The sequence below is a fragment of the Pseudopodoces humilis genome, chromosome 9, assembly GCF_049639895.1.
Source record: "Pseudopodoces humilis isolate 2021_Gansu_Grassland_sample_001 chromosome 9, ASM4963989v1, whole genome shotgun sequence".
In the NCBI taxonomy this organism is placed as follows: Eukaryota; Metazoa; Chordata; class Aves; order Passeriformes; family Paridae; genus Pseudopodoces; species Pseudopodoces humilis.
Window position 1 is genome coordinate 23,259,222 of NC_142208.1, and position 20,168 is coordinate 23,279,389.

The 20,168-nt window shown below is 40.0% G+C and overlaps 1 protein-coding gene and 1 long non-coding RNA gene across 7 annotated transcripts in view; one reads left to right on the forward strand and one right to left on the reverse strand.

Annotated features, from left to right (window-relative positions):
• Positions 1-16,788, reverse strand: part of BTRC (beta-transducin repeat containing E3 ubiquitin protein ligase) — a 115,883-nt gene extending 99,095 nt beyond the window's left edge. For 3 of the 6 annotated variants that reach the window (XM_088059867.1, XM_088059866.1, XM_088059865.1), the window contains exon 1: positions 16,492-16,617. In XM_088059867.1, coding sequence (XP_087915993.1) covers positions 16,492-16,539 — 48 coding nt within the window. In that variant the 5' untranslated portion in view covers positions 16,540-16,617. Of the gene's footprint in view, positions 1-16,491 lie in introns of all 6 variants that reach the window. The other 3 variants (XM_014250527.2, XM_088059863.1, XM_014250523.2) reach the window with 2 other exon arrangements.
• A 131-nt stretch (positions 16,789-16,919) lies between these two features.
• LOC148183793 (uncharacterized) lies at positions 16,920-19,388 on the forward strand. The gene is made up of 3 exons (XR_015773234.1): positions 16,920-17,213; positions 17,539-17,641; positions 17,874-19,388. It is a non-coding gene; the product is annotated as an uncharacterized LOC148183793 (long non-coding RNA).
• Positions 19,389-20,168: the final 780 nt, after the last annotated feature.

Below are 20,168 nucleotides of genomic sequence, written 5' to 3' on the forward strand. Positions count from 1 at the left end.
ATGCAGATCTTTTAAAGGCACATACTAAGATTTAGACCCCAGATTAGTTCTTGTTTACTGCTCTGATATCAGCTGCTTTAAGAACACTTTTTAATAAAGTCACCATTTTTCTGTTTTCCAGTTTTACATTTCAGTTCAGTATATATAGGTATTTATTTTTAATTTCCACAAAAATATGCTTGGATAAGCACAGCCTCTGTGGTGAGCGCAATAGCAAAGACTAATGGTCATTAATGCTTTTGACACTACATAAAAAGCAAATGGTGTCAAAACAGCAGTAGTCAAGCTATGAGTGCTTTCACAGTTACCATCCTCAACATGGTCAGAGCAGACACTGGACAACATGAAGAGATGACAGAAAATTCCTGAAGAGGTGCAGCCTTAATACCACGGTAACAGGTTACTGTACTTACACACAGCCATAAATTATGCCTCAAATCAACAGACAAATATAACCTCCCCCCTCATTTACTGTTTTCATGCTTTATTGGATTGAAGAAAAGGCAAGACATCAAATTGCTCTAGAAGCACAAAACATATATAGCATAACTTACAGCTAGGAAAAAACATGCAACAAACCCCAAAACATTGCCTAGCGTGACATTTATTTGTAGTTCAAAGATACTTCCATATTCAAGTGGATTCAAGTGTTCCCCCTCCCCCTCAAAAAAAGGAGACACTTAGAAATTAAAATCATATCTAAGCAACAGGACCAGACAGAATATCCGCAAACAGCAAGCCTAGAGACTTTTCTTACTCCCAGAAACTACTTCACAATTCCTTTCTTAACTTACAGTACTTCCCCTCCAAATCAGATGTGTGCCCCTACCATTCCTCCTGGAAGGCTGGAAGAAGCTTACTCATTTTCAGAATGGCTCTAGTGAAGATGAGCTTACTCTCACTTGTTCTTGAGTCAACAGAATATTTAGTTTGTACAAACTGCATCCGCTTCGGTACTCGTAACAACAAAAAGTACAATTTCTTGGAAAGAAAAAAAGTGTTACGGCTGAATGATAAACTATCATATCTATGGTGGGCATTTAATAAAGAAATAGTAATATAGACAATGAATATATAAAATAATATATATTAAATATACATTAAAGAAATAAAATTATTAATAAAATAAGGACTAGAACAGACTAAAATCTTGCCTCTAAAGAGAAGTACACACTCAGGATTTTACAGTATACTTTGAGCACTTGTTATTTTTGCTTCTCTCCAGTTTGAATTTAAATCCTCCTAAATCTTTCAAAGCAGTAGTAAGATTATGCCCTGGTGTCCTAGCCAATGATCTCAGTTGAACATGAATTTTAATAACCACCATTGTGCTGATAAATTAAAGTCAAGTATGTCTGGTTACTGCATTCACCTGCTGTGTTTGGACTTGCAATGCTTAACACATTAACAAACCATGTTTTAGGAGACTTCTCACACAGCTAGAAGCATCATCCTCCAACTGATCCTTCCTTCAGCACTAACGTCATGGGTGGTTAGTCTCTCTACGACTGTAAAATGGGGACAACACTCATTTAACCCACCTCACAGGTTTGCTAAGAGGAGCTCTTGACATTTCCATGTGCTTTGGAAATGGAAGAAACCATATGAAGTGCTGCATATCTAGCAAGAACAATACAGAAATACACATTTTACTTCTGGCTCAAGTGCTTCAGTTTCTTTTTCAAAGTAGCATAGCCCAGTATGCATCTATTCAGGAAATAAAAATAAGAGTCCTCATAAACAAGCAGAAATAACAATCACTTGAAATTGGTGTCAGAAGAAGAGAGACCTGAATACCACTCTCAGATGTGCCCAAGTTCACAGAACAAATTGTTGTGATGATAGAAACAAATTGCATTCGCAACAAATTGTGAAAAATTACTTCATTTCTTTCTGTCACCTAACCTACAAATTAAAGGATAACAGTCAAGCTATTCAGACCATTTGCTAGCCCATCAGTCCAGAGCAGTCTGAATAATTGATTTAAGACACTGACTTGAACCATTTCATTTGAAGACCCCAGTCCTGCAAATATGTAACTGTATTAACAGATCTGTTACCAGTAACAGGATTACTCCTCAGCAGAAGTGTTTCCAGTAGTAAAGATAACACTGTATTTCTATTTACACAACACTTACCAACACAATTTTTTGTGATTAGAAGGTAAAGTTGTTTGAGTATTGTAATAAAAGCAATCAGGAGTTTCAGCAGATTAGCAGCTACCAAAAACTCAATTTATTTTTCAATGCTGACAAGTGAAACATAAAAATAGGAGAAACTAAGACCCATCATTCATCCCTCAATACTTGCAAATATCTGCAAAATCCTCTCAATGAGCTATGTCTCCTCTGCATTTGATAAACCTACTCTCATCTAAGAAGAATTGACAGACTGCATAGAAGAGAAGCAAATTTTACCAGTACAAGGTATGTGTGTCATTACCCACATACTGCCGCTTATGCCATTAAAGTGGGATATATGCACAAGTGAGCCCCCATTTACATCAAAATAAGCACAATAGAAAAGTATAATTTAATTAAAATTTATAAGAGTGATGATTGGTTGTAAAAGTTTAGCCAATTTCCTAAATTCTGAATTTCTGTAGTTCTATAAGGCACACTGTAAATGACCCCTAGGAATGTATCCTACAGCAGAAAGAGGCAATTAAAGTAATACATCTGGTTAAAATATTCTGAATTGCAGTATCCCAATGACAGCAGACAGGACTGTAAGACTGACAATTAAAAAAAAATAAAATTGCCCCTCTTCCCCTCAGCCTTAAAAAGATGTGGGAGGGACCCAGAAAACTGTCCTGTTTGAAAGCTGTATTAATTTATAAATCAACACTAAAATCTTCCATGATTATGATCCATTCAAAGCAATTCCACCAGCAATACAATTAATTGCCCAGCAAGACCTACTCATTTTTGTATTTTCATGAGCACACATCGTTTATGCTCATGGTTCAATACCACTCATAAGCATAGTATTTTCTCTTAGCATCTGCTCCAGCATTTTCCTTGACTAGAAGTCAGGCTGCTAGGGGAATTTTGCTCTTTTTCAATAGCATTGACAGTGATTGCTTTCCTCAAAAAGTAACTCTAAAAGCACTCTAACTACTGATTTCTATCATGCTATTTTGTGAATATTTCATGTTTTGGTTTAGGTTAGGGACTAATTTGTAATCTAACCTAGTCTACTTCCTTTTCCAAGACATTGATATTTATTATTGAGGCCTTGCCTTAAAAATGAGCCTTACATTACCATAAATGGCTTATTCCACAACCATCAGCACCTTACTCACAGTTCTAAAATGCAATTTTACTGCATATGAAGTCCTTACTCTCTCTCTAGTCTTTCTGGTGTCCACAGAATATGTTATCTATACATTAGCCATATATTAAAATTAAATATATTGCATATGTCTATAAACTGGGGAGCCAAAATAGCTTACTTTGCTCATTTCTTTGTCTGCAACCCCTGCCTTTTTTCCCTTTAGTAATCTACTCTTCCATTTTTAAACCATTTGATTTCTGCAGTCTCTAGCAAGGTCCAGAACAACAGAATGATTCTTGAGAACAAGTCAGTAATTTAAAATTCAGTGGTACCCTCTCCACTTCTCTACCAAGGCTGATTTTCAGAGGACATTTAATTACAGGCCTGAGTTCCTATTTTCTAAGCCTAAACACAACCCCTGAAGGCTTACAAGATTTGAGTCACAGCTGGAGCTGTGGTTACTATACAGTTTAAATATCAGCCTCTTTACTGTGCAATTTGTTTCGAAAATCAAATCAGATGCTGTGTCATAAACAAGTGCTAATTAAGTACTGAGCGGAAATTGAGCTTTTTTGTGCAAGAAGGGTTCTTAAATATCTGCATCTTCACTTCCATAAGAAAGGATAAATATGTCAAGAATGATAATTATAAAAGGAAACCTACTATGGTACTTCCAAGGCAGTACTGCTGCTTCTGCACTTCATCTACTTCCATGTAAGAAGAAATGAGGGGGGGAAAAAAGTTGAGACCTGTATGAAATATGTATGTACTAAGGATCTTATTAATCTGATCATATCACCCATAATGCTTGCTGTTCCCTCAGAGAAGACATTCACTCTGGGTTTCCATCACACAGGACTTAAACAAGCAAACTAAACCCATCTCTCTCCATCATTGCAAAGCAATAATGAAGCTACTTATATTGCCATTTCTTTTAAGTCATGATCTACACACAGTACTTATTTTACAATAGCATTGAATTCATTAGATACAACACCTTGTTTGATAAATATCAAGTGAAGAACAGGAATCATGCATTTTAATACTATGAAGGTTGCCTCTGAGTAACAATATTCACAACTCCATTAACTAACAGGCTCTCGGCTATAAAAGCAGAATTAGATCTGTCAGTCACTGACATGGAAGGGCATGGCCAGTTGCACTGAAGATTGTCCGGCTGAGATGACTTCCACAGCAAAGGAAAGTATCCCCTGTGGCCTAGAACTTGTAATGAGTTTGCATTCATTACAGCAATAAACTGAATTCCTATTACAGAATATACAACTTCATGGCCCAAACAGATCCCTGACTCTACTGCCCAAAGCAATACTCAAAATAAGGCACAGTTAGATCTGTGGACCACAGCTCAACAAAACTTGATTTCAAATTATTTCATTGTTATTAGGAGAAAAACCCATGAGCTACCTGATCCTAAAAGCTTAAGTTGCCAGTATTTAAGTGTGTCCTTTGTGAGATTTTGTAGAAAGAATGAACAAACACTAAGTCAGCTGACTGTCAGGTCTCACAGTTTGATACAAACTCCTTCAGAAGGACACAGCACTCTTGAACAGTAGGCTCTGACTGCCTGTGAACTTAATGAGTTCACCGCACGTGGTGAACATGGCTACTCCAGTTCTTTAATGAATCTGCCTGAGTTCGTCAACTGAGATCTGCTCAAAACCAACTCCCACTGGAGAGTGTCTATTTATACTCCTTGACAGATAAATAGATGCAAGGTTTTTTTATATCCTGCAAGAGCAGCAGCAACCAGGTAAACTACTTCTGTAACATGAAACACCTGGATATCTTCTTTAGGGCTCACAAGAATGTTAAGCTACAGTATTGAAAACCAAATGGTGACAGCACTCCATTAATCTCTGAACAAAGTAACAGCAAGATCCACAAACATGCTTACTCAAGCAGTGTGGAGATTCTCTTTGTGCCCAGACTTGATTTCCCAATGATTTAACATTTTAAATATGAAATTAAAGTACTATATCCAGCCTTCTTCAGAACTGCAAGATCTGTGGTGAAGGCCATTTCCCATGCTACTTTCTGAATTTGTGCCAGGTAAGTATCCAACAAGAACAGCAACATTCCAACATTCACAGTGCAAGCATTTATGTATAAGCTGGAAGCTTGTCCAGAGATCAACAAAATGAAGTTGCTGCCTTCCAAGTATTGTGTCTCTTTTTTGTATGTCCATAGAAAAGTCATAGAGCTCACTTGGATTCTAATTTTTCACTGAAATTCAGAGCATCAGGAATAGAAAGTCCTGTATTTTTTAAAAAAAAATACAGCCAAGGTAAACCAAATTAAGTTTGGAAAACTACAATTTCCATAAACAGCGTAAGAAACTACAATACTAACGTTTTACCTTCCCAATCTCCTGTTGAATCTTAGGTAACAGACAAAAAGCATGCAGGAGAGATGGGTTACAGGTCTGTGCCAAATATCCTGGAAGGAAACCTGCCATTCACACATAAAGCAGACAAATTTGTAAAAGGAATACCATTTTTTTTCTAAAGAGAAGGAAACACTTTGAAGAGCACACTCCAGCACTCCCCCAGATTTTCTGCTTAGCTACTGAGCTCTTGTCTTCTGAGCAGGCTCCAGCATTAGCCAAGTATTTTCCTGTTCAATAAATCACTTCCTTTCTGCAGGAATGGTCATTCTGTCCAAATACATTTAACTCACAAAGCACTCTGCTACCATTACAATGCAGGACCTTTTCACCCATCAGAAGTAATTTGGAATCTGTAACTAATTGTCTGAAAAACTTACCAAAATATATTAAATTTCTTTTCCTTACATAAATACCCTGTACCAAGTTCAGCTCCATGACAGTTCTCAATTCCTGGCATAGGATGCAAATGTTCCTTTGCTTTGCTTAACTAAAGCAAACTCCTCCTTCAACCAAGAAACACCAAAGCATCACGTGCTGTCTTGGAGGACTGCAATGCCAGAATGAAGCAGGGGCAACAGCAATAGTTGAAGATACCTAAAGAGCAGCCCCTGGTAGCACCCTCACACAGGACAACCATCTGTAATTCTAACCAGAATGAATCTAAAATGTTGCAGAAATGGCTGGCCAAAAAATCAAAAATCAAAAATCTAAAACACAGACAAACAATATGTCCAGCCTCCCAAGAAAGGAAATGTACTGAGACTGAGTACTGATAACTATAGCCAAAATGAAACAGTCACCATGGGAGGCTAAGTAAATCTATTCCCAATTTAGAACAAATGAGAATTAGTGCTAGACTAACCCAATCTTCTTCTTTAAGAAGATCACTGAAGTCCAGACAAATTAGAAGTAGTTAAGCATTTGAGATGACATGTAGGAAGTTACTAGTTAAAATTAAGAGGATTAGGATTAATACCAGAGTTACAAGAAGGCTAAGAAACTAAAAATTGTAGTGCACCACAGGCAATTTTGAAAAAGGAACCACTAAGCTGTACAAAGAATGATCCTTGTTGAAATCTCTTATTATTCTTGAAATTATGTTAAATATTCTCACTAATAGCTAAAATACTCAAGAATTACCAATGTGCTAATGAAATAGACATCATAAATATATAGGACAAAACATCTTAGAAATTTGGTAACAGAACTGACACATGATGAACAGAAATCAAAGTTACATTATTTCCATTTTAAATTATGAACTCAGTACCTGAGAAGAGGAAAAGAGGCCCTGGGATATGTTACTCATTAGAGTAACTATTATTATTAGATAATGATGGCTCACCCATAAGATGGGGCCAAGGAAATGGCAAATACTACTATAGGATATTGTATAAAGTAAAAAATTCCCAGAAGAGAGGAATTAGGATCACTGCTTTAGTGCAAGGAATCTATAAAATATTTCCTGGAATGTTCTGTATAGCTCTGGTCATTCGTGTTTCAGGAAGACTAATCAAATTTTGCTGCTGTTTAAAAAGGTCTACTAAGATGATCAAAAACTATGATCCTTCTGTCTTATAGCAGAATTAAAGAATGCTGGTTTAGCCTGACCAGATCCAGCTCAGAGCAGAATATGATTGCTCTCCACAAATATCTACAGACGAACACAGGGGAACAAGGAGAGCTGTTTAAGCTCAAGGACACTGGCGTATGAACAACTGAGAATGAATTAGCCATGAATGGAGTTAAGCAAGAAAATAAGAACTAGGATTCTGACTTTCAAAGTAGTCAAATTTGGAATAGCTCTGCAATGTCATAGCAAAGAGAATTCCACTTAGCTACTGCTTTCAATAGTTTGCGAAAGCTTTAGAGAGTACTTTAGTTACCAGTATCAGACTTGAACCCATAAAACCTATTCCAAGCCAACACCAACGTGTCCTCTCACTGATGGGCCCTTTATCATCTCCATGTAAATTCTTATTTTAAAGTCAGTGAGATTATAGGAATATTTTCTTAGCAGTAAAAAATTTTCGGGGTATTTATGCTTGCTTTTAGCAACAGCTGTAACAAAGTACTAGAGCAATACACTTCACTGGAGTCATCCTAGTCAAGAGAAGGAAAAATAAAAAGGAAAAAGTTACAAAAAGAAAAGGAAATGTAGATTTTAAAATATATTAGAAAAAAGAAACACCTTCTGTCACATTTGAAGAGGCTGTTAACATTATTTGAATTTTTTTCTGTTGAGATGCTTCTAAGACTCATCTTCGAAAACAAGATCGATCCATCGTTTCTTGAGACTACACCCCCTTCTCGTTGTTCTAATTTGCAGGAGATGAATGATAGCTGGCTGCATTTCTCAATCATGCTCACAGTTTTGACATATAAGAAGGAAGGGCATTGAGTAGACCAAATGAACAACCCCCCTGGAGAATCGCCAACATCTTCCTAATAGACAGAATTCAAGGCCAACTATCCATAAACTAAGAGCAACTCCCACATAAACACTGCTCCATTCTGTATTGCTCTCACAATAAATTACAAATGATGTGTGTAGAGAGGAAGAGTGACTACATTGTATGACAGACTTTCATGATAGACCATTTTTCTCTGAAACAACCAGAGACTGTTCTGGTTGCTGTATGGGCAACCATGGAAACATTCAGACTCTTTTCTAGTCAGTGTACAGTCCAGCCCTGATTAGTATCCAAGCAAAGACTGCCATCACCTTTCTCAACAGTGTTTCATCCATCTCACTATATCTGGGGGAAAAGAACCCCCTACATTCTGTAAGAATAACTATGTCCTAAGATGGACATAACATGAGAGAGTGTTCCTACAAACTGAAAAATCCCATGTAGGGCACAAAGCCAGCTAAAAAAATTCACACCAGAGTTCTGCACTGGTTGGTGTTAACCAAATTCCCTCTCTACCATCTTCTTCAGATCCGGTTTGCTCCAGGTCCTTCTGAAGAAGATAGCTCCATCTAGACTATAGTTAAAAGAACACACTATTGTTTTGCTAACATTCAACTGCACTTAAGAACTTCATTCCTTTGTAGCATGCCCCTGCAACCTTTCCCTTCTCACCATGGGAAGAAACAAATTAAACCAGCATTAGGCCTTTTTGCTGCTTCTAGTCCAAACTGGTTACTCCAGTGGATTCTGCCAAGAGGCTGCATGGCTCCTGCCCACAGACTGTAAACACTTCTGTCCTTTCCTCAAAGAAGACTAGAAAGACCCCTTGCTGAGCTTTCCCATTCTTCCTCATTCTCTCCTTTCTGTTGCTCTCATCAAAATGACTGCACAAGACCCTGTTTCAGCAGTGGGGGAAGGAAAATTAAATCAGATGTTTCTCAGTTTTTAGCACAGAGGAGGACTAGAAGTAGCTAGAGAGTGCAACATTATGATCAGTCATTTGCTTCCAAGCAAAATCATTGTGGAAAAGTGAAATAATTTAAAACTGTAAGTCATCGTGTCTGCTTCTGAACCCTTCTGCCATCCCAGCTAACAAATCTGACTGTGCATGCACAGCGGCAAATAGGCTGAGCACCCATTGGTTAATGGGACCATGGAACTTGCACAGCAAAGAGAAAAAAATGAATTTTAATGCAGTTTTTAGAAATACTTGTCATTGTTTCAGCATTGCCATTTAGTGAATGGGACTGATTTCTCTCTCAGTAGGGGATGATATTTTAATGATGTAACAATGTACTTCCCAGAAGAAAGACAAGCCTCATGAGGCAGATTAAAACTAAGAATATTCAGATCCCATTAAAATAAGACAGTTTCAAGCCATTTTTAAAATTAATTTTGTTTAATGATAAAATGGGTTATCTTAACAGGTGGCTAGCCAATTGTAAAATTAACCAAAACATGGTCAGAAGCACAATGGTAGCTATTAGAAGAACTGGTTTCTTTTTATTCTGCCTTCTATTAACAGCGTATGCTATCCCTACACAAATTCCTCCAGTCCACGACCCCCGGCAGATTTCTGAGCTTCAGCTTTCTCTTTCTGCAAGCAGTGGTAGCATTTGTCCAACACCAGACTTCCTCAGCACCTCAGAAAAAATGGCATTAGAAAGGTCTGTTGCTTAATAAGCAGAAAATATTTAATGTAATTCCCAGGATGTTTATTTTCAACCACTTCTGTGGTATCAAGAAGTTTTTCACATCACTAATCAGTATCCTGTCAGGGAAACAGCTTCATGTTTGATTGCTCATTAGTTGTATTTTGAGCACTTACTCTTTAGCTGCAGCCACTGCTATTCTACAATTAATTTTCAGTTTCCACAGCTGAACACACAGTGGATTCAGCCCTTCTGTGCAAAATCACTTAAAATGTATAAAGAATATGCCTAGTTGAGCATTTCCTGAATTGTAAGGAAGAAATGAGGAAGACTAAAGAAAATACTCAGTACTGGAAATACCAGTTAAGCTTGCTACTGAGGACAGTTAAATATTACACAAATCTCACCAGCATGCATGGAGTTTAAGATGACACAATATAAACAGACAAGGAAGTGAGAAAACAGCCTATTCCATCTGCATTGGTTAATTTAGCATGAAAATTTTTCTACAAAAAAAATCAAGTTGCTCAGCTTGCTGGTTTTGCTGGTCTTAAATGTGACCATAAATACTGTTGCAGTAATCACTGAGAAAATTAATATGACAAGAATATATAGCAACCTATACAAATGAAAAAAAGTTAGCAGAATCCCTTCACACAATACTTAGTGAGAATCCCTAATTTCCAGGTATAAATTACTCTCCTTCTAACAGAAAATAAGTATCTTTCATTAACACATTTTATAATACAAACGAATTACCAACACAGTAAAATCCATAGAGAACAAAATAATGGATGAACACATTCACTTGACAAACATATCCAGTCAAAATCTGTACGTCAGGAAATACTTTCTGATCCCCACTGAAAAAATTTTTAGAGTGTGAAGTGAATTTTAAACAAGACCAGACCAGGAAGTTTCCTCAACCATTTAACTTTTTGTCTCAAGTCATTATTTCTGCTACCTCAGTAGCCACTAGCACTGAAAATGAAGAAGGAAACAACATAACTTTATATTTCATCTGATTTATGGCCCAGACATCAGAACTTGGAGTATTCCACTTGAAGTGGCCAACCAAAGATGACCATTTGATTTTTTTTCTTCATTAGGCACCTCTTAAGGTAATCTCTGAACATTGCACATTCCTATCTTACCACGATATACAACTATGGAATAATTTTATTTTCTTCCTCTGAAATCCTCATTTTCTTTTTACATGTCACAATCCATTTTAGGATACTGAGAATGTTGAGGCCACCGCACACCTTGTATCTTCCAATGACTATTTAGGAAGCCCTTTGCCTAACCAAACTTCGTGGTTAGAACAGTCTGCTTTATCTTACTAATGAGAATGATAATTTAGTACCAAATACTCATGAGGAATTATAGCTCTGCTGACTGGCAAATAATTTGCCAAGGCAGATTAGTTTAGCTGCATAAAATAAATATCCACCTGCACATACTAGCACTAATCAGGGCGTGAAATTAAACTTTTTATTCAGTGGGAAATAACTGCTGCAAGGCGGCGATTTAGTCTGAGAAGCAAATATTAAGGTCAGCCTATTCTCTCTGATGTTTATAGTACATATTACAGTGCGGAGAGCATGGTGCAACAAATTTGGCTTTTTAAGTCTATCAAACTAAATACTTCAGTGATGCGATAGCAAATTTGCCATTTGCTTTTCTAATTGCATACATTTAATGGAGCAAAGTGGCTGAAATGAAACATTACCAAAGAAGTGAGGGTGAAGTTACTGAAGTACCAAAGGCCTGCATCAAGTGCAGAAAAATCTACAGCATGAAGTTTGGGGTAGAAGAAAATTAATCAATGTTTTTCCATACAATATACTAGTCCCAACAAATATCAAAAAAAACAGGATGCTATTTCGGTACCATTGGAAAAACTGGAAAATGCGTATTTATAGTTATAATATACATATTGAAATGTTTAATATTCAAGAAGGATTTTCAACCCCACATTTAAAAGGCAATGCTCTGTTATCCCAGCTTACAAAATTATTCTACTGCTTTGATGACATCCTTGCTTTGGATACCCAGGGTTCTCTACCACAATGTCCATGACACAAATAAGTTACTGGGAAGACTGCAAGGTTCTCAAAGATTTTTTAAAAATAGCTAAAAAATAACAGGTCTTAAAAATCCTGGTCCCATTGACACCAAGAATGACATAGGTTTGGTGTAAGCAGAGCCTCTTTTAAAGTATAAGCCTTTGTCCATCTGTTCCATATATAAACATACATGCACACAGCAGGAAAAAAAAAATCCAACTTTATTATCCTTCAGCCTTCAATTACACTGACTATTCTTTACTATATTACCTGCCAGTTATGTGGGAGCTCCTACAAACATGCAAATATAAAAATTAATGAACTTGAGAGTTTTCCCTCATTAAAAAATAAAACAACCCACAACCAAAAAGAAGCCCAACCACCAAAAAACCCAAACAAACAAAAAGCACCCCCAAATCCCAAAAAAAAACCCAAAACAAAACAAAACTAAAACAAAAACAATAACCCCCACAGATGCATCTTAAAACACAGCCAGAAGGCTCTGGTTCTGCTATGAAACTGGAAGACCCATCAGCAGCTCCTAGAATCCAATCATCCAAAACCAAAAGGAAAATGGTATTTTGGGGGTGAAACAGAAAAAAAAGAACACTCAGACTGACTTCTTCCTACTCATGAGCCAGGAAATTAAGTAAATTATTATTCAAATTAATTAATTTATAAAAACTGAGAAAGTGAAGCTCTTTTAAGTATCAAGCTTTTGCCTCTCAAATGGTCCTAGATGGGACCCCACACTGGTCAGGTACTGTTCCAAGCACTGCTAATTAAACACAACTGAAGTTGTCACTAGTCCATTCAAGAAAACAGATGTTGCTTCATAGAGCTTTGATATTTTTCTTAAATACCTTTCAAAATGAGGAACAAAAAATATGAACTCTTATAAAAAGGGCTTTATTGTATTTTTATAGCATATTACATACCTTGTAACAATCATTCTGTTAAGAGTGAATGTCAGTTTTATTTTCTGTCCCTTTTTTCCTGGCTATTTACAAGCTTTGAAAGAATCATTCCTTAATTAAGTCTAAACATAGTTTTATATAAATGGATTCCTGGAATTAAAAACGTTCAGACTTAAGAAATGATTGTTACAGAGACTGTAACAGGTCGTAAAAAAGAATGCCACTTTAAACAAAGATTTCTCATTTTAATTAAAAAGATAATCATCAGAACATTCGTATACTTAACAGAACCATTTGAAGCTACTTCGAAAAAATATCTACTATTCTATGCAGGCTTATGTAATTTACTTTATATGACATTTAATGAAAGTCTCAGTTGAGCCTATCACACTCATACTTTAAATACTGTATCTACAGTTTCAAACACTTATTTGAACTTGAAAGTTACTTACTGAGCACCTCAATTTCTTGATCTTGGGTAGATCACTACGTGACTATGGAAATCCCATATTCCTGAATGCATAAAAGCAGAGCTTTCTATGGCAGGGGGTTTTGGGTGGGACTGCTGTGTGCATTTTTTTAGGTTAATGGGCACAGTCACCTCTCTCTGTAGCTGGTGCATCAGTCTCTTATACACTGTACTTTATAAAGAGTGTACTTTTATCAGTAGGACCATACAAAAAAGAAAACAGGCTGAAGTGAATGAAGGTTCCACTCTGGTGAAATCCTTGCTGCAGCTGCAGAACAGTGGACTATTTAATTTAAAAGATTGTATTTTAAATCTATGAATCATCTTTCATTTTAAAAAACCAACAAAAAAAAAAAACACCAAACTTTTGAAAGATGATGTGCAGAATACATGATGCAAGACATTAATTCACCATGAAAACAGCAGTTTTGTGAGCAGTTGCTTAGTACTGTGTAGCGTTAATACACAGCAATTTATTATCAGGAATAAATTAGGTCTTATTAAGACAGAGGTAAATTGAGTAAGCAAATTAAATTAAATAAATCACTTAAACCTTAAATATTAGATTATACATATTGTACCTGACCACAGATAACCAGGAAATTAGTACCAGATATCAGTTAAATGCAATACTGCCTCATTGGCAAGTAATCCAGCCAACAGCAGCCAGTGAGAAGGCAGATGCCTTCTACTCCCATCAAAAAGTTACACAAACATGAGCATACAGAAAAACAACAGAGTACTGTTTGTCTTTCAAAGCATCAAATGTAGATGCAAACAATGAAAATAATTTCATTCAAAATATTAGCACTGGATGAATCTTTCCCATGACACTTTTCTGTTAGAGTTGGACATTAAAATGAAAATCAAATCACCAGGTCCATCCTCCTTCATACCTGATGATTCAAGAGAGCTGCTCAAAGTTAATGTCAAAAATTAAGTACTGACATTTTTAAGTGGAAAAAAATATTTTCTAGAGAAGAGTAAAAAAAATACTACCTAGAGGGTTGCTCTTCAATATGAAATGAAACTACCCCAAACACATTTCAAAACCAAAACTGTCTCTCCTACCTTTGATAATAGGCCTCATACCTCCAAAATGTATTTGATTATTTACCTACAATGCTCCTTGGGAAGCTCTCAGGAAAAATCAATAATTAATAGCAAAGCCCACCTCAAGCCAAACTGTGAGCCACCTAATAAGGAAGATGCAAATGAAGCACACCACACACTGAGATGGACAAGGTAATCCACTGTGAATGATTCAGCATAAGCTGAGAGGATGCACAAGCTGATCTGCTACCTCTGTGTGGATAACTGTATCAGTGCCATTACTGCAGTGCCCAAGGACTGTCTGAGTGCTACAAGGCAGAGAAAAGACATTTCCTAGGAGGGCCAAGATGATACCTGCAACTAATTCCTCGTGTATCCTGATGTATCTACCTGTGCAGCCCTTCCAGGAACACCAGAAGACCCCATCAAGCCTGACAAACACTTTACTCCATCAGCAGAATTAAAGAGTCACATTCTGGACCAATGCACCCTAAAGCAAAAGCCTGAGATGTGCTTAACAAGACCTTTGCTTCCTCTACTCTCAACCTGTAAGCAAAAATACTCTAAAAAGTTCAGAATGGACAGAGGAAAGCCAAATCTTTCACTGCATGCTTTACCAGCATTTTGCATACAAAAGGCACTTTAATAAAACATGAAAGAACATGGGTTAGCTTTCAGCTATCAGTGCAGCCTCTCTTGATAATTCTTCCCTTTATCAGGTGTTCTTAACAGATGCATATCCCAGAAGAGCAGCTTCATTTCATGGTTATGACTCTCCCCAGGGTCAGGGAGTCTATTGTTTGAGTGGGACACTGCCAGCTGCAGAATGGACAGGGATTCCCTCAGCCTCCAGGCCCAGTCTTAGAGATGATCTCAGACCACCTGGACTAAGCCCTTGAAAGAGGATCTTGGCACAGGGGGTGAAAAAAGTAATGTATGAGAAGTCAGCGTAGCACGTTCACGATGCTGTCTGGCAGCAGACAAGAATGTTTCAGCAGAAACTTCTTGGGATGTGAAACTCACTATCTAAAGGCAGGTTGTAATTAGCAAGCTTGGCCAAACACAAGTGCGGCAGGATCTGTGACACTCCTTTGGCCAATCCCACACCAAAGAGGGCCATTCATTATTACTAATTGCTACCTTGCATATTTAGGTGTCCATAGCATTTTTCCATTTTGCCTAGCTGAGACTCTATAAACCTGACAAACTTGGAGACTACTAGCAAATGAGTGAAAAAGTCTCATGAAAGAAACAAATTCGTCCTGATTAAAAAACAAAAGCCAAACAAGTGTTCTGAAGCTCAATTAGAAATTAAAATCTGCAACTAGAGTTTCCTCAATTTCATTTTGGGCATATGTTCTGAAGATCTAATAGAATTCCTTCTTCATGATGAACTCAAGTTTAATTCTGTGCCACTAGAAGCACTAATCCAAAACAAACTTTTAGCAAGTGTTGCCAGTCATTTAAATTATAGCCTTAGGGAAAGAACAGTTTGGGGCACCTGAAATTTACATTCAGTTTAGTTGGCAACACCTTGTTTTCATTTCTAAATTTTAAGTTTCTAGCCAAAACCCTTAGAAATATCAACGAAGGATGAAAAACAGAATTAATCTACAGTTTAAGTATACAATGCCTCAAATCTATGGAAATTAGCCATATTTGAAGAGCACCTTGGATGCATGTACTGGTTTCCATACCAAAGGCCAACTCAAAGCCTAAACAATGTACGAGCTCCCCGCAGTCACTATCACTGATACACTGCTGCAGCAGCAGGTGAAACACTCAATTGCCAGTATTTAGAGATCTCAAAGTAGAATGGGAGGAAAAACAAAATTACAGAGGGATAGTCTAAGGTGCACAAATAAAGAAAGAAACCCAAGAATTACATGCGCAAAGCCTGCCGGTGCCTGTGGGCCCCTCTGCCAGTTCCTGCCTCACTCCAGTTTAACTTCTCCCACTCCCAGGTGGCACCTGCAGCCCCCTCCCCCTCCTCCCAATTCTCCTTTTGCCCGGATCTGGGGACCCTGCTCACTGCCCTCCCCGTAGGCAGGACGCCTCCTCTCCCCGGGCCCCGCTCACCACCTTCCCCCGCCCGCCAGCCCAGCTCCCTCCGGCCCGGCCCAGCCCCGAGGCCCGGGTCCCCTTCCCCACTGCCCCCCGCTCCATCTCGCCCCTCCATCGACAGAGGTAGCCACCCTCCCCCGCCGCCTCCGCCAACCCCCGCGGCCCCTCACCATGAACTTGAGCGCCTTCTCCTGCAGGACGGCCTCGGCCGGGTCCATCGTCCTGCGGGGCCGGGCCGGGGCCGCCCCCCCGCTCAGTGAAGGCCGCAGCCAGCGCAGACGGGAACCTGCGCTGCCCCGCGCCCCCCCACCTCGCCCCGCTGCCTGCACGGCGCATGCGCCGCTCCGCAGGCCCACGGGAAATGGAGTCCCCGGCTGCGTCCCTGGCAAAGGTCCTACCTGCCGAATAAAACTACAAATCCCGGCAGGTTCCGGATCTGGGGGCACGCTGGGAGCCGGCTGGCGCATGCGTTTTGTGCGGTGCAGGGGGCGACGGGGGTTGTAGTAACGTGGGGCCGTGGCGATGCGAGGTGCGGGTCGGGGGTGACGGACACGGCCGCTCTGAGCGAGCGAGGGAGGGGGGGAGATGAGGAGGCGCTCGTCCTGCAGGTGCCGAGCGGGCAGTTTCCAGCTCCAGACCTTCCCTGGAGTGGAAGGTACGGCTGGCTCCTGAGTCACAGCCCGGCGCTCTCACATGCCCCGTAGGAGGGTCCCACGCTTTGCTCTAGCTGCTCTCCGTGCTCGCGCACTGCCGGCGTTCCAGTCTGTCATTGCTGCCAAACCTAAACAGAGCCCCGTGCACTGGGTGCCAAAAATGTCTGCTGAAAAGTCACCAGACCGAAGGTCCACGGGGGACGTGAAACAGGAAAATTTGCATCGCTGGAGTGGATCAAGTAGGCTGACATCATTCTTGAGAGATGTTTGTTTGAAGCCATCCTGTACATAAAAAGCCTGCCGTGGTGCTTTGGTGCCCTTTTTTCTAATAATGTTTCTAGATCAATTTTCCCTGAAAATTGGACCAAGTTTTCTTTGCTATACTGAGCAGCAAAGAGAAAAAAAATAAATGATCAGCATTCCTTGACTACCAGCTGCACATAGAGAGGAGAATATTTACCATATCCCCTCTGTTTCTCTGTTGCACACCCTATATGACCAACTCACGTGGAAGACATTGCTTCTAATCATCTTGTTTATTACATTTGCCTCATCTGTTTCCAGTTTTTCTACATTTTTCACAGTGCCCAAAAAACTGAATCCACATCGTATGGAGCGGCAGAGAGGAATTGCTTCCTGTGGTTTTGATACCAATTATAAGACCCCGGTAAGTTTCTGCTTCTCTATAGCAAACACAACACCGATTTCTAGCCAGTCTGTCATCTAGTAAAACATTCAGATTCTTTTCCTTGCTGCTTTTATATAATTTGCTCTGCATTTTGAGTGAAATATTCTGAATTTCTTCCTATTTAAATGCAAAGAAGCCAGCAACAAACATCAGCACTTGCTTACCCATATGTAGCTCAAACCCATTGTTTTCATTCCTGTCTTTGACACAGGCACAAAACCAGTATCTCCGGAGTACCAGTCCCTTCCCTCATTTTCTCTAAACACTCCATCTCCTCCAGATTTTCAGACAAGATGATCAGAGAGAAAACAGAGGATGCAGAGGATGTGCCCATTACTGGATTCCTCCCAGGGACATGTGACTAGGTGGTGCCTCATGATCCAGTGCCAGAAGTGTCTGTTGCAGCCAGTGACCCAGCAGAGGTGACAGGGAATGTCAGCCTTTGCAGGGTGTGATGCTGGCATGATCTACGCTCCCAGAGCAGTGGTCTAAGAGAAGGAGGAAGTGATAACCTGATGTTTTCCCTCTACAATCCCAGGGCATAGAAATCTCACAAATAAAGCTTCCATGTCACCAGGATAAGAAGCTTCCATGCTCTTGGCCGTTGTACTTTAAGCCCAGACTCTTAGCACTCAAATGCCTGAAATGCTTGGCTCTAGTGGGGCTGGGCACTTTCCAGACTGCTGACAGCACTGAAAACACTCACCACGATTATATAAATAACAGTAATTATAATGAGGGAGTCCTATAATTACAAAGGGAGGGCTCCTGTAACAGCACTGAAGGCAACCAGGGGCTGCTGGTGCTTGAGGCAGGACTCTCCTGTGTCTCCTCCTTCCAGGCATCCTGCAGCTGGCTTGAGATGTAAATGGATCCTCCTGGTAGCAGTGTGGCAGGCTCAGGGCTTTGATTGCATGGTTTATTTGTCAATAATATCTGATGGCAGCCTAATTGTTGGAAAATTGGAAAGTGTAATGCTTCAGCATTAGACACCAGTGTCCCAAAGCCCTCCAGGCTGATTGATCTGTCTGGACTGTAACTTACAGGGGATTAATGTCCCTGAACTACGTGGAGCCAAAACTAATGAGTGTTTAGGGGCTGGACTTAAACTTGGTGGTAGGTCAGGGCTTGGTTATTCTGCCACACTGCCATCAGGACCCCACAAAGCAGAACCACTGCGGAGGGACAGGGCAAGAGCCTCAACCTTAGCACAGAGTGACTGAGGAAGGACTCTGAGAAGCAGCACTTGGCCCAGCAGGACTGAACATGAAGTAACACCTTGTTGTGGGAACCTCACCTGGATCTCTGCATCTGCAGCCTGACCTTGTGTCTCTTCCCACTGTGGGATGCTCCCTGCAGCTGAATGGCCAGCTGTGCACCCTCCAGCTTGCTATGTCCTCTGTGGCCAGAGGAGAGAATGGTCAGCGCACCAAGCTGTGACACCATCAAGGTGTCACACCACATAGCAGGTGAAGAGACATTGGAGAGGTCTGTGGTGCATAAGGCAGGGAGAAGGCACACTCAGCAGATTTACAACCAAACAAACAATTGCTTGTTTGAATTGCAGGAACTGAACATGTCTAGTCGCTGCTATCTCTGCCACACTAGAGCCACGCTGACCAGTTCCTCTTTACTTTACCTTGAACCAGCAGCCATACCCTCCTCCCTGCCCTCCACCCCCTCGCTGCAGAGCACGTTGCATGAAATGAGCCCATATAGTGCTCAGGGACCTCACCATCCTTCCAGATGAAGGATGCTACCTAACAGTAAAGATATTACTGTGATTATTTTTGCAATAGCATATTGCTCTGTGCATTCTGGACTCTGCGGACCACATCCACGCCTGGTGTAAAGCCATGTTAATTTGCTGTGGCAGTCATTAATTGGGTAAGGAACAGCTGGTGCTTTGCTTCAAGTGAAGCTGGTTGGGTCAGTAAGTAAGTGGTTAAGTGATCTACCACAGGTACAGCCCTACCTTTCTCTGCACTGCAGAGGGGTTTCTCTTCTTGTCCCAGTGACCCACGGTGGAAGCAGAAAGATTTGGCCATGAAACATTAGGAAACTTTAATCAGTGCAGTTCCTTTGGGCATTATTGCCTGAATTTTTATATTTTGAATAATAAAGGATGATTTTAAATTAAATTTGTGGAGTCACCATCTGTGTGTGTTTGGCCTTGTTTTCATCTACTTTGGCAGTGCCTTGGCTTCATTCTTTCCAAGTTGGAGCAAAAAGGAAGGGAAGTGAAAAGAAGGGAGTTCACTGGTGGAAGAATCTTTTGTCATTCCCTTTGTCCTGCAAGAACTTGGCGGCAGCAGAGGCAGCAGCTGCTACTGGGGCTGTGTTTCACAGTGATGAACACACAGGCGATCTCTGATAGCATAAGAGCTTGTGAGAATGTGACAGGGACCCCTGCACCCAGAAACATCCCAGTGGTTCAGCTCAGCCTCTCCAGCCCAGCTTATCCCTGACAGCGGCATGTTTCACACAGGGCTCTGGCTTCTCAGCT